Genomic DNA, 14373 nt, shown 5'->3' with positions numbered 1-14373 from the left:
ATATAAAATCCGGGAATGGGGAGGGGGAACACCCATCTTAACTATGATTCAAAATCTAGCAACAATAAGGGAAAGATAAATAAACCTACTGCTTTAAAAAAAAAAATCTTCGTATGGCAAAAGACAAGTGAAACATAGGGAAAATGTATTTGCAACTTGTATCACAAAGGGCTGATGCCTCTGTATGCAGGAAAGAGGCCTCTCAGACTGCTCTCCCTACCAAGGTGAAGGTGAAGGTGAAGGTTTGCTTGAAAGTTTGGCTTCTAAAAAGCCTCTTGATGAAAGTGAAAGAGGAGAGTGAAAAAGCTGTCTTAAAACTCAACATTCAGAAAACGAAGATGATGGCATCTGGTCCCATCACTTCATGGCAAATAGATGGGGCAACAGTGGAAACAGTGTCAGACTATTTTGGGGTGCTCCAAAATCACTGCAGATGGTGATTGCAGCCATGAAATTAAAAGACGCTTACTCCTTGGAAGGAAAGTTATGACCAACCTAGATAGCATATTCAAAAGCAGAGACGTTACTTTGCCAACAAAGGTCCGTCTAGTCAAGGCTATGGTTTTTCCAGTGGTCATGTATGGATGTGAGAGTTGGACTGTGAAGAAAGCTGAGCGCCAAAGAATTGATGCTTTTGAACTGTGGTGTTGAGGAAGACTCTTGAGAGTCCCTTGGACTGCAAGGAGATCCAACCAGTCCATTCTAAAGGAGACCAGTCCTGGGTGTTCACTGGAAGGACTGATGCTAAAGCTGAAACTCCAATACTTTGGCCACCTCATGGGAAGAGTTGACTCATTGGAAAAGACCCTGATGCTGGGAGGGATTGGGGGCAGGAGGAGAAGGGGATGACAGAGGATGAGATGGCTGGATGGCATCACCGACTCGATGGACATGAGTTTGAGTGAACTCCGGGAGTTGGTGATGGACAGGGAGGCCTGGCGTGCTGCGATTCATGGGGTTGCAGAGTCAGACACGACTGAGCGACTGAACTGAACTTGGCCTCGGGCTGGCATCTGGGAACTTAAGATTTCAGAAGATTTCCCACCATGCCCCAAATACAGCGGATGCTGAACACCTGCTTTCCCCTGGGGCTGGAATTTTGGTTTGCGCCAGGCAGAAGGTGCCACGACCAGCCCCCCAAGAGAAACTCTGGGCACTGAGCGTCTAATGAGCTTCCCCAGTGAACAGGGTCTCACACACGTCACACTGGATGTCGGTGACTCCACTGAGAAAGGACTCAGGATGCCTGCAGCTGGCTCCCTCAGACTCCGCCCCACGCACCTTTCTTCTTGGCTGTTTTTGCGCTTACCTTTTCACTGTCATCCTGGGATTGTTCTCAGCAAATCTCTGAACCTGGCAGTGGCCTGTGAGACCCTCAACACACCCTAATCCACAAAGAGCTTCCAAAACTAAAGCAGCAAAAGGCCAAAGGCCTGCAGAAAAACGGGCTAGAGAAATGAAGACAGAAAACGGAAATGCAGATGCCACTTCATCACGTGGAAGGACGCTCATCTTCCCACATAAAAAGAAATTCAAATTAAAACGATATCATTTCCCACCTTCCAGATTGGTTAAAAAATTAAAAAAAAAAAAACTTCTTTAATTCGGCAATTACAGAGATGAGTCTGTAAGAAGACGTAAGCACTGTCACATGTCGCTGGGCAAGACACACACTCCGGGTGGGATCTGACACGATCCAGCAAAAGTACCTTATGACTCAGAAGTCCCACTTCTAGAAACCTGTCTCAGAGATGCTCCAGGAAAAAAAAGTGAAAAAAGACAAGTGCACAGCACTGACTCCACTGCAGTCTTTGATAAAAACTAAATGCCCAAAAATTGATGGGGACATGTCTCAAGATGACCAGAAATAGCCTGAATGGGGCTTCTACTCCTGGACAGCTAAAGCACGGAAACAAGGGATGGCAGTGAGAAGTCATGAACCATCGAATGTAGTAAGAACCACATAAGGAACTCCGAAAATCGTAACCCATACAGATGATAAGTAAAAGGGAGTTACTGCAAAGGGCACCCGTTTTGTAAAAATGTTAACTAAAAAATGTAGATAATACGCGAGTTTAAAACACACACAGTTTTGCCATCGCTGTAGAACAAGAATACCACCAATGGACACTAAAACTAATGGGTAAACTTTTAAGGCAGAACAAGGTATTTACACAATCTCCTAACCTCTCTCCACAAAAGACGTGAATTACAAAGGAGAAAACGGTGACCACAGAGTGAGAAATCTAGTGGACGGCACTGTATCCAATGATCCAAGTGAACTTCATCAACTGCCTTAAGCCCCCTGATAAGAGGAGTTAAGTTCTAGGGAGATGGCAGACTGCACAGAGATGATATTAGCAACACTGTATTGTTATATACTTGAAAGTTGCCAAGACAAGTGGATCTCAGATTACAAGAAAAGGGTATTTACAATGACAGGATGGAGGTGTTAGTAATGGAATATGACAATCTTTCCGCAATATACAAACACACCAAATCAACACGTTGTAACCTTAAACTTATGCAATGCAATATGTCAATTACTTCTCAATAAAACTGGCTGTGGGGAGGGGGTGGGGAGCTTCTGATTTGATGCACTGAGAAGCTCTGGCATAACTTCTCTGGTACCCCTGACAAAAACGCACACCCTGTGTCTACGTAAGGAAACACCAGACGAGTGTAAACTGAGCAGCATTACCCGTTTAACAACTGGCTGCCAAAAATACCACCATCCTGAAAGACTAGAAAAAGGCTAAGGAGCTGGCCCAGGGAAACGAGACTAAAAAGACATGGTGAGAAGCAAACACAGTGCACGGTGCTGGATGAGGGCGGAGAGCTGAGCGTCCAGAGGCACAGAGAGACCACTCATGGCGTCCAGACTGCAGAGCAGGCAACACTCCAGCATAAACGCTAGTTTCTGGTTCTGATCACCGGTCTGTGAATGCATGTTCTCATTAAGGATATACTGCAGCTCCCTGGTGCAAACAGCAGGATGGCTGCAACTCACGAACAGCTCAGAAAGACAATAACGTATGAAGTATACAGAGAACAATGAAGCAAATGTTAGTGGTTAGAATGCTGGATGGAGACTATACGGCATTTTTTTGGTACTCTTCTTGCAGCTTTTCAGTAGATTTGAACTTTCTCAAAATAAGTTTAAAGAATACAAAAATCTGCAGAACTACAAGTTCAGTTAAGAAAAGTGAGGCTATTCTCTGAACGCTCTGCAGCCCAGTAACTCACTTAAGTGGACGAAGCTTCATCTGTGGAGCAGGCAGAGCTGTGGTCCATGTCATCTCACCCCCAAAAACACGTGTGCTCACCAAGCTGGTCTCAGGGTTTACTAGATGAGGCCAGGCTCCCAGGATGAAATTTATTTGCTATTTTTAAAAAGCACCATTGAGTATACTGTCTACTCAATCATAAATGCCCACTATCAGTGTGAATCTTCCTTTTAGAACTTAGTACTAGAGAAAGCTCTTTCACCTGAGAAACAGGTATTTCTCTTCTTCCCTGATGACAGGAATTACATAACTGACGATGACTCTCTCATAATCTTGTCATACAGGAAGGCCAAGCTTGAGACCAAACCAGCTGCACTATGGGCCTACAGTTTAAGGTGATTTTCCAGGCCTGTTCTTTTCTTCGGTCCTAGTTATATTTATCTGCATTTTATCCCTTTTTATCCCATTGTGAGTTAAAGGTCAATCCAAAGTCACTTGGCTCTGCAGGAAATATAAGAAGCAGTAATATGCTTAAATAAACTTGGGCTCTTCCAGGCTCCTCCTCCTGGCCACACACTGGACACTGGAAATTCCTGACTGACCATCACCGTTCCCACAAAAGACTATGTCCATGTGAAACCCACTGGCAGGATCCCTGGCCACTATTTCTAGTCCTGACACAACGCCTACAACAGCCTGAAGACGATACATAACTTGGGGCCAGAAGACAAAGATATCCTGAACTTATACTGCCACGTGAGATACCACCTACCTCAGACGGTCATAACTGAGCACCACACTTTTGATATTTATAGCAAGAATGATGAGTAAGGCTCCCAGCTTACTAATATTAAAGGTATGACAAACCCTGTGGGCAGATTTTGTTGCTTCTACCAAGAAATACTTTGTCTTTCAACAGTTTTATAAGACCAAAACCACAAAAACCTCACGTACAAATGTGGGGATGAAAGATTCTTTGACCAGCTGCCTTCTCTCCTGACACAACCAGACCTCAGGTGGGTGTGGGGTGAATACCAGATGGTGGGAGAAGGAGATGCATAAGGAAGCCAGTATTTGGGGTGGGGGGGGGGGGGGGGGGGGGCGGGTTCCTGTCAACACTGCTTTTGGCTCAGGTTCTGGGTAGCAAAACAACTACTGAAATTAAGAGCCCCAAAACTTCTGGTACAATGTGTATCTCTGAAAGGAAAATTAATACATGCAAAGAAGCAGTTTTTCCAGCTTGTAACCACTCCTTTTTCTGCAGCAAAAGGAAAGAACAATCCGTAGGAGATGGACTGTAGCAAATTAAGGAAGACACCCCCACAAGGTTGTCAAGGAAACTAAACCAAGTGCGTTTCTCTACAGAGAAGAATCAAGGCTACGGTGAACGTGCCATGGAATATTCTGTGGCAAAAAATGACTAAAATCCCCTCTTGAAAAATCTTTTTAAGAGGCTAAACTTACTTCTAGGCTATTTTATTAAGCACTTCACCTACAGTGCAAGCAGGCAAGCTTGACTTTCTAAACCAAAACCTAAATGGATTCAGCGAGCACCTTCCTAAAAATGATCCGAGCCTGGGCCACTGGAAAGGACCGGGAGATCTCCGAAGGGTCTCTTTGGCATATCTCAACATCAAAAGAAGCAATCACGGCCCACAAGTAACGGGCTGGGGGCGGGGGGCAGACATAGAAACTATACTACCACCAACAGCCTTTCCCACATTTTAGATTTTTCTGTTTTTCAAAATGGAGCCTTTTTTAACATTTTTAAGTGCAAAGGCAACTCTAGGCAAACTAAAGCAAGACCTTAGCCTGACTGAACCATTCAATACTGGAAGAGGACAGAGTAGGCTGCAAACACACGCGCGCGCGCACACACACACACACACACACACACACACACACTTTTTTTTAAAGATGTCAACCTGGGAGACGGTTGTAAAAACCTCCCACAAGTAAGTGATAAAGAAGCCCTATCAGGGAGCAGAAATGGCATGCGCTTGGGGACCCAGGACGAGGGCCACTTTTGAAGAGAAGGCAGGGGCGCCGTGAGGCAGGCGGAAGGCGAGGGAACGGCAGCGGGGTGCGCAGCCCGCACCTCCGGGAGGCATACGGGTCCCGGGGAGCCCCGGCCGAGCGCAAGGAGGAGGCGGGGAGGCCACGTCTCCCCTCGGCTCCCTCCCCAGCAAGGTGAGTGAGTCAGGGGGCGCCTGGACAGGTGAGGGCCGCGACCCGGGCCCGGGGCACCCCAGGTGAGACCAGGGGGCCGGGCCGCGGGGCAGGCAGGGGCAGGCGCGCCGGGGCCGGAGCGGGCGCCCGCGGCTCTTACCCGGTGCCGCAGTCCACCACGCAGGGAGGCAGGGAGCCCGCCATGCTCGGCCCACGCGGCCGGCTCCGGCGGCTCCCCGGATCGCCGGCCCGCTCGCCGCCCCGCGCCGCCGCCGGGCTCCCGGGAGCCTCCGCAGCGCCGCCGCCGGGAGCCCGGATGCTCGCCGCCGGCACACGTGACGCCCCGCCCACCCCCGCCTGACCAATCACTACGATGACACGCCCTGTCCCCGCCCCCGGCCGCCCGCCATCTTTAGTGCTGGCAGCGGGGCCTCGTTGCCTGTACTTCCCACCTTGCTGCGGGAGAGGCTTTGAGCTCTTCTGACTTACCGTGGACTTGACCCCGAAGCCTGACTCCTCATCCTTTTAAGTCTCCTCTCAGATGTCACCTTCTCAGGGAAGCTGTCCCTGCTCATCTGCTAGGTGCCCCCTCCCCCCCCTGCACCTTACTCACTATCTCAACAATCTATTGCTTTGCTTCACAACATTTGGAGCAAATTTATACCGTGTGTATATATTTATTTGTACTCCTATAGCAGGCTATAGGCTCTGCTAGATGCGGCTCCTGAATGTCTTCCCACTGATGACAAGGATGCGCAGCACAGTATTTGGTGCATTCATGCTGCTGCTGCTGCTGCTGCTGCTGCTAAGTCGCGTCAGTCGTGTCCGACTCTGTGCGACCCCATAGACGGCAGCCCACCAGGCTCCCCCATCCCTGGGATTCTCCAGGCAAGAACCCTGGAGTGGGTTGCCATTTCCTTCTCCAATGCATGAAAGTGAAAGGTGAAAGTGAAGTCGCTCAGTCGTGTCCGACTCTTAGCGACCCCATGGACTGAAGCCTACCAGGCTCCTCCGTCCATGGGATTTTCCAGGCAAGAGTACTGGAGTGGGGTGCCATTGCCTTCTCCGGGAAACACCCAAATGTTTTCTGAATAAAGAAAAAAAAACCTTGACGTTAGAATTCTTACACCTGTCAGAACACTGCATGCTTTCCTCTATAGAAGAAAAACCTGTGCAACAAATGCACGGACAGCTTTAAGGGGTGATTGACCTTCGATCAGGTTAACACTACACCAGGATCATTATGGAACATATTCTCAAGTGTCAAAGGTGAAGTGATGTCCAAAAGATCTTCCTGGAACCCGGACCAAAGTTCGCATCACATACCAGCTATGTTATGATGGTTGAGAAGATTCCACTTGCTTCCTCCTCCCTCCCTATCATATATTCCTGACCTTACTTTTTAGGACTCTTCTGGAGATGTAGTTCCAGGCAGTTTAACTGGTATTAAAAGCATTTTTAAACTGTTTTTCCGTATGAGAAGTAGTGGTAGATTACTTGATTGTGTTAGATAACCCATGATGATTCCTTTTTTGTTTTTTGGGGGTTTTTTTTCCTACACTGGAGAAGGAAATGGCAACCCACTCCAGTATTCTTGCCTGGAGAATCCCATGGGCGGAGGAGCCTGGTGGGCTACAGTTCACGGGGTCGCAAAGAGTCGGACACGACTGAACCACTTCACTTTCATTCAGGTTAAATAAGGCCCAGATCTAGGAAATTTTTGAGGAACCTAGAAAGAAAAGTAGAAGGTGGGAAGAAAAGAAAGGTGAGGAGTATGGAGGAAAGCCTGTATAGCGCCCCGAAATAAGCAAGTGAAGCTGCTCAGTCATGTCTGACTCTTTGCGACCCCGTGGACTGTAGCCCACAAGCCTCCTGGGTCCATGGAATTCTCCAGGCAACAATACTGGAGTGGGTTGCCATTTCCTTCTGCAGGGGATCCTCCTGACCCAGGGATCGAGCCCAGGCCTGCCACATTTCGGGCAAACGCTTTAACCTCTGAGCCACCAGGGAAGCACAGGACCCCAAGGCTGGGGGCAAAGGCTCACTTGCCTCCTTTGTCTTTTGCCAAAGCCCTGGCCAACCCCACTGTGCCACGGCCCTCATCAGAATTCTGTGGATAAACTCTAGGTTGCAGACAGTCAGCACTGCCACCTCTTTCATTCCCTTAGCACATAGTTATCAAGTGCCTACTATGGGACAGGCCTTGCATTAGACGGGGCATGAAACAGTAAGTGGGACATTCGTAGTCTTTGCCCCTAAGACTTTTATTTTTTTTACTATTTATTTATTTATTTACTTGGCTGCACCAGGTCTTCATTGTAGCACGCAGGATCTTTAGTTGCACAGAGTTTTAGACCCTGGGCCACCAGGGAAGTCCCTCTGCCCACTAGACTTTAGAGTCTTGTGAGAGATAGCAGAAGTCTGAGCATCACAACTAGAGAGTAACCCTTGCCCTCCGCTAGAGAAAAGCCCTCACAGCAAAGAAAGCACAGCGTGGCCAACAATAAATCTTTTTTTTTTTTTTAAGCCAAACAGGGCACCTATACCTGTCTTAGGAGTCAGTGAAGCCTTCTCAGAGCAACGGTGCCTAAGCTGAAACCCAGAGGGTGGATGGAGAAACACTCGATGGTGGAGGGGGTGGGGCAGGAGAGGGTTTCTGGGCCTAGGAGGGCAGAGGACCTCAAGACTCATAGACGACCCTGTCACCTTCACCAGGGAAGAAGCCTTAGTGGGATTTGGAACTGGCTACTAATAAAGGCGGTCCCTTTTCAGGGAGTGTCCCTTCTGCAAAGGACTTCCTGGAAATGGCAACCAGGTTGACCAGCAGCTGGTAGCAAGCAAAAGACTTCCTGACTTCAAATGTGTCCTCTCGACCCCACTAACCCTTGACGTTTGAGTGAAGGCGTTTTCGCATGCGGGGAGCAGAGATCTCTTACGGGGGCACAGGAGCAACTTTTATTATTCCATATAAAGAAAATCCAGAAATTCCAGGGTAATCCAACCGTTGGATGATATCACTGTGGAAGTACTAGAAACTTGATGGCCTAAAACAACAGATATTTATCGTCTCACGATAGGGCAGAAGGTCAAAATCGAGATGTCAGCAGGACCAGTCCTTGCCGAAGCCTCGAGGAGGAGCCCCAGTGTTCCCACAAATCCCTGGTGCTCTCGGCTTACAGAGGCATCACCCCAGTCTCTGCCTCCGTCTCAACGCCACGCTCTCCCTCGGCTTCTGCCCCGTCACCTTGCATTCTCTTCCTTTTTAATATTTATTTATGTGGCTGCGCCAGGCTTCCCAGGTGGCTCAGTGGTAAAGAATCCACCTCCCAATGCAGGAGATGCAGGAGACGCGGGTTCGGTTCCTAGGTCAGGAAAATCCCCCAGAGGAGGCAATGGCAGCAACCCACTCCAGTATTCCTGCCTGGGTAATTCCGAGGAGGCTTGTGGGCTCTAGTCCGTAGGGTGGCAGAGAGTCAGAGGTGACTGAGCGCACATGCGTGTGGCTGCACAGAGGCTTAGTCCCTGCGTGTGAGATCTAGCTCCCTGATGAGGAATCGAACCAAGGCCCCCGGCACTGGGAGCGTGGAATCTTAACCAGTGCGCCACCAGGAAAGTCCCTGGTGTTCTCTTCTTATAAGGACCAGTCACATTGGATTAAGACTTGCCCTAATGACCTCATCTCACCTTGATCTCATCTGCAAAGGCCTTGTTTTCAGATAAGATCCCTTTTACAGGTACTGGGCTAACTACTCCAGCATGTCTTTGGGGAAGACAGTTTAGCTCGTAATAACACCAGCTTATACCAAAAGCAGTCACTGGTGAGGGTGATTGATGCATTTGATTAGCTTAGACAATTAAAACCGCACCCCTGGGCTAGTGAGGAGCCTCATCATGTCTTCAGAAGCATCTGGTACCCATACCTGAGGTGAATGGGGTTTGACGAGCATAAGGGAAATGACTTTCCAGGTGGCACTAGTGGTAAAGAACCCACCTGCCAATGCAAGAGACAAAAGAGACGCAGGTTCGATCTGTGGGTCGGGAAGATCCCCTGGAGGGGGGCATGGCAACCGACTTCATTATTCTTGCCTGAAGCATCCGTGAACAGAGGAGCCTGGTGGGCTACAGTCTACAGTAGTGAAAATGTTAGTCACTCAGTCATGTCCGACTCTTTGTGACCCCACGGACTATAGCCCACCAGGCTCTTCTGTCCATGGGATTCTCCAGGCAAGAGTACTGGAGTGGGTTGCAGTTTCCTTCTCTGGGTCTACAGTAGAGTAGTCCACAAAGGGTCGGACGCAACTGAAGCAATTTAGCCCGCACCTGGGGAATGACAACAGTTTCCGCCTCACTCGTAATTTTTTTGATGAAACCACACATGGTTGCTCATTCCGTGTCTTCTCACTCCTCTAGCCTCTTCCTTGCTGACCCAGCTGGAGCTCTGCCCCATCTCTGAAGCTCTCCCTCAGCTTCCAGAAAGAGTCGCCGCACTCTCTTTTGGACTCTGAGAGCCTCCTACATCCATCCACGTGTTCGCTTATCTGATGGCATCACAACGGTTGCGCTTCCATCGCCCCTGGTACACCAGTCTGAGAGTAGAATTATGTCTCCGATAATTTTATGTCTTTGGGTTATCAGGCACTCCTGACATTTTGTGGCCACTCAGTGAAAGGTTCTTAAATAAATGGAAGTCATCAGCAGTTGTTAAGCCTCTCAATTACACATTTGTTTTTACTTGCTTTCTTATCATCAAAAGCAAATAAAAGCGAACCTTCCATGTGATTTCTATGTGTTTTCACTGTTTTTTTCTATATATCAAAGCATATTCTCTGTTATTCTTCTGAGGTCATAAACTCCTATGGATCAGAGACTGATGGCATCCCTTTTGGCAAAGGCCGAAACACCCACAGAGAAACAAACCTCCCATTCTATAAGAGGCCCTTCAAGTACAATCTCTGTTAACTGCATTGCTAAGGTTTGCTCCTTCCAATATACTTTGCAAAATTCTACTCTCTCCTTATAGTGAGAGGACTTTTTAGTTGACTTCCCGTGGCAGAAAGAGGCTTCTCTTTACTATGTTTCTACCCAACAATGACCTCCTACTCCACCATCCCCCAACTCCTAAAGGGCCAGAAACGTGGGAACAGGAAGTCTTCCTGTATAGAATTCAGCATCTCTCCCATGGCAGACGACAGGACTGTCTCGTAACTACTCTCCTGAGGTCTGGATAAGCCAGCATCACTCTCCAATGAACCTTTAATAAACATGTTTGGTGCTGGTTACAATGCATTTTTATGCATACGAAGACAACTTAAAATAATTAGGGCTTACAGAGCGGTCAATCTAATAGAATTTAGTCAGGGCACACTCAGACAACGTGATCTTCATTTCCTGCATTTAACTAGTCTTGCTGGGCCAAGAAGGAAAAAGAAAACAAAAACGAAAGGCTATCCTGAAACGCTGCCCAGCCAGTGGCTCTGTGAATCTTAAGTTGCAAAGCTGTGGGCAGAAGCAATCAGTGTGTTCTCTGTTGCCATGAGCATGCAAATAGAGAAAGGAGTGCCCCAAAAGTAGGGCCCATTCCTTTGAAAGTGGCTGGCACCCTCCTTCAAGAGGAAGGGCCTGTCATTGCACTCAATGGACCTCCCAGAGGGCTTGGCAACAGTGGGAGAAAATGGTCCAAGCTAGAGCTGATTGGCCGGTGTGCACTGAGTTGATAACCAACCTAAAACCACAAGACTGGGAAGGAAATCACCAGGGGCTTCCCTGGAGGCTCAGATGGTAAAGAATCTGCCTGCAATGCAGGAGACTCTGGTTTGATCCCTGGGTTGAGAAGAGCCCCTGGAGAAGGGCATAGCAACCCACTCCTGTATTTTTGCCTGGAGAATCCCATGGACAGAGGAGCCTGGTGGGTTATGGCCCATGGGGTCGCAAAGAGTCGGACACAACTGAGCGACTAACACTGACTTTATTCAGATCAATTCTGCCGCTTCTGCCTGCCCCCACGGCAGCGACCTCGACCGGAAGACTGGTCCTCCACCGCCTCCCCTCTTGCACTGTCCATTCAGTCTCTTCACATCCCTGATACCTACCCCTCTGCTTTTCTCCTGCTGTCACTCTTGCTAAACTACTCCGTAGCTACCCACCGGCCAGCCTATCTCCATGTTTTCCCCACCCAAGACATCTCTGAGGTGAGTTGTGCTGCTAGGAGAAGCAACCTGGCCAAACCCAGGACCTCTGTCCCTCACGTCTGTCTCCTTTCCCCACGATCTTCCGCGACTCCCTCTTGTTGGAGAAGCTGATCCCAGCCCTCAGGTGGCGTTCAAGGTCCTCCGTGATCTGCTCCCGAGTCACCTGCTTTGTTTTTTTCAGTTAGGCTGCACGGTCCTAGTTGTGGCACTGGGGATCTTTGTGACATCAGGCAGGGTCTTTGAGTTGTAGCATTCGAACTCTTAGCTGCAGCGCGTGGGATCTAGTTTCCTGAGCAGGAATTGAACCCAGGCCGCCTGCACCGGGAGTCTTAGCCAATGGGCCAGCAGTCACCTGGCCCAAGTCCCCAGTGGTCCCCCAAGTCACCTTTCTAATCTCATCTCATGAGACATCCTTGACACATCTGGGCATGACAGACGACAGACCAAACCCTCTCTATCGTCTGGTCTTCACACAGGCTCTGCAGTCTAGAACATTCTTCTTTGCCTAGCCCATGCTCTCCACCCTTCCTGATTCCGTTCAGAGCTCACTCATCCTTCCAATTTCAGCGCAAATCCACCTCATCTTCTCCTGCAGGACAGGTGCGTCTTCATGCCTCTCAGCAGAATCAAGCACCTACTCTGTCAGCCTCTACAGCTGAGGTCTGGAGAGATGCACTCTAATGAGGTCTTCTGTTCTGCCAAACCGTATTACAGTTTTATCTGGAACTATTTCCCAGCTACTTCTTAGGGAGAAGACTGGATGACCGCAGTAGCTCACAAAAGCATTTTCAGTCCATCACACATTAAATTGTCATAATACCAAGAGGGAGGTACTATGAAAACCTCTCCTAATCAAATAAGGAAACCAAGGCTTGTACTTTTCAACTAAGATATGTGCTTAGTCACTCAGTCCTGTCCAACTCTTTGCAACCCCACTGACTGTAGCCCACCAGGCTCCTCTGTCCATGGGATTCTCCAGGCAAGAATACTGGAGTGGGTTGCCATGCCCTCCTCCAGGGGATCTTCCCGACCCAGGGATCAAATCCAGGTCTCCTGCATTGCAGGCAGATTCTTTACCAACTGAGCCACCAGAGAAGCCAGTAAAAGTTTAATTTTGTTCTGGGCACTTTCTTTAGGCCCCCTCGAGAAAACAGGCAGATGCTGAAGTGTTCGAAGCCAGCATCTGGTAAGCAGAGGTTCAGTGTATCTTAGAGCCAGAAGGAATCTCAACATTCAGTCCTTCAGAACAACCCTGTCCTTTGAGAATTTCAAATCCACTTTGAAATTTTTTGAGCTCTTCGCCTTGAAGGTCTTCTGTTTCCAGTAACAAATGCCCGAGGACTCCCATTAGGCAATCACTATATGTTCTCGAGACTGAGCAGCATCCAGTAAAAATCGAATTCTTCTGCCAATGGGAATGAAACTGCTGAGGAGTAGAACTGGACGCCAGCAATCTGGACAGGACGTTCTGCCAAGAGCTTGGCCCAAATGCTTCTTGCCATTGTGCAATCTCACAAGCAACAGGTTTTGGAGGAGTTGCCTTCCCAGGGCCTCCCCTTTCCTTATTGATGTTCATTCTAGAACATTTTTTAGAAGCATCACAGCACACACTCAGTTTTTAGAAGCATCACAGCACACACTTATTAATATAAGAGAATAAAGGCAGCAAGACTCTACCATTTCAACTTATCTTCACTGGATATTGACTTGGTCCCTTTGGGCAGGAGAAGATGTGCAGGGAAACTTATAGGATTTCCACCTGAGGGGCTTCCCTGGCAGCCCAGTCCAGTCCAGTCCAGCTCAGTCGCTCGGTTGTGTCCAACTCTTTGCGACCCCATGGACTGCTGCACGCCAGGCCTCCATGTCCATCACCAACTCCCAGAGCTTGCTCAAACTCATGTCCATCAAGTTAGTGATTCCATCCAGCCATCTCATCCTCTGTCATCCCCTTCTCCTTCCTTCAATCTTTCCCAGCATCAGGGTCTTTTCCAATGAGTCAGCTCTTCACATCAGGTGCCCAAAGTATTGGAGTTTCAGCTTCAACATCAGTCCTTCCAACAAATATTCAGGACTGATCTCCTTTAGGATGGACTGGTTGGATCTCCTTGCAGTCCAAGGGACTCTCAAGAGTCCTTCTCCAACTCCACAGTTCAAAAGCATCGATTCTTTGGCACTCAGCCGGCAGTCCAGTGGTTAAGAATCCATGCTTCCTGGGCTCGATCCCTGGTCCGGGATGATTCCACAGGCCAGGGAGCAACTAAGCCCGTGCACCGCCACTGCTGAGCCCATTCTCCTAGACCCTGTGCTGCCCAAGGGAAGCCACCGCAAAGAGAAGCCCAAACACCAAAACTGGAGAATAGGTCCTGCTTGCAACTAGAGAAAGTCCGTACAAAGCGACAATGACTCAGTGCAGCCAAAATAAATAAACAAAAATAAACTAAATTAAAAAAAAATTAAAAAAGAATCCATGCTTCCATTGCAGGAGGCACGGGTTCAATCCCTGGTCAGGGAACTAAGATCCCACATGCAGGGAAGCCTAAAAATAAATTTTAAACAAAAAGAGTTTCTATCTTAACAGTAACAGATAAGAAGGTGCAAAGTGAGAACCCGTGCCTGCTGAATTTGTCTTTTCATCTGGCTGAAACTCTGGTTGCAGCAATGTGTACCTGAAAACTGGACACAGCATCACAGTGTTTCCAGTCTTATCTCACTGGTTTTTGTGCTTCTTACTTATCAAGCTGCAAGATGAATTCAAAGCAGGAGTAGTTTGCAGAAAAACATTTGCTCTC

The 14373-nt window shown here is 48.5% G+C and overlaps 1 protein-coding gene and 1 long non-coding RNA gene across 3 annotated transcripts in view; one reads left to right on the top strand and one right to left on the bottom strand.

Annotated features, from left to right (window-relative positions):
- The window catches only part of ACTR3B (actin related protein 3B), a 69706-nt gene extending 64028 nt beyond the window's left edge, over positions 1-5678 (bottom strand). The window contains exon 1 of one of the 2 annotated variants that reach the window (XM_052639215.1): positions 5557-5678. Coding sequence is in view for 1 of the 2 variants with exons in the window: in XM_052639214.1 (XP_052495174.1) it covers positions 5557-5600 (44 nt within the window). In the remaining variant the exon portion in view is untranslated. The remainder of the gene's footprint in view (positions 1-5556) is intronic. The other variant, XM_052639214.1, reaches the window with a different exon arrangement.
- Positions 4125-10167, top strand: LOC128047022 (uncharacterized). The gene is made up of 3 exons (XR_008199280.1): positions 4125-4243; positions 4492-4576; positions 9807-10167. It is a non-coding gene; the product is annotated as an uncharacterized LOC128047022 (long non-coding RNA).
- The last annotated feature ends 4206 nt before the right edge of the window (positions 10168-14373 follow it).

Source organism: Budorcas taxicolor, chromosome 4, assembly GCF_023091745.1.
Source record: "Budorcas taxicolor isolate Tak-1 chromosome 4, Takin1.1, whole genome shotgun sequence".
Taxonomy (NCBI): domain Eukaryota; kingdom Metazoa; phylum Chordata; class Mammalia; order Artiodactyla; family Bovidae; genus Budorcas; species Budorcas taxicolor.
Note: the sequence above shows the minus strand (reverse complement) of the source record. Positions and strands in the feature narration are given on the sequence as shown.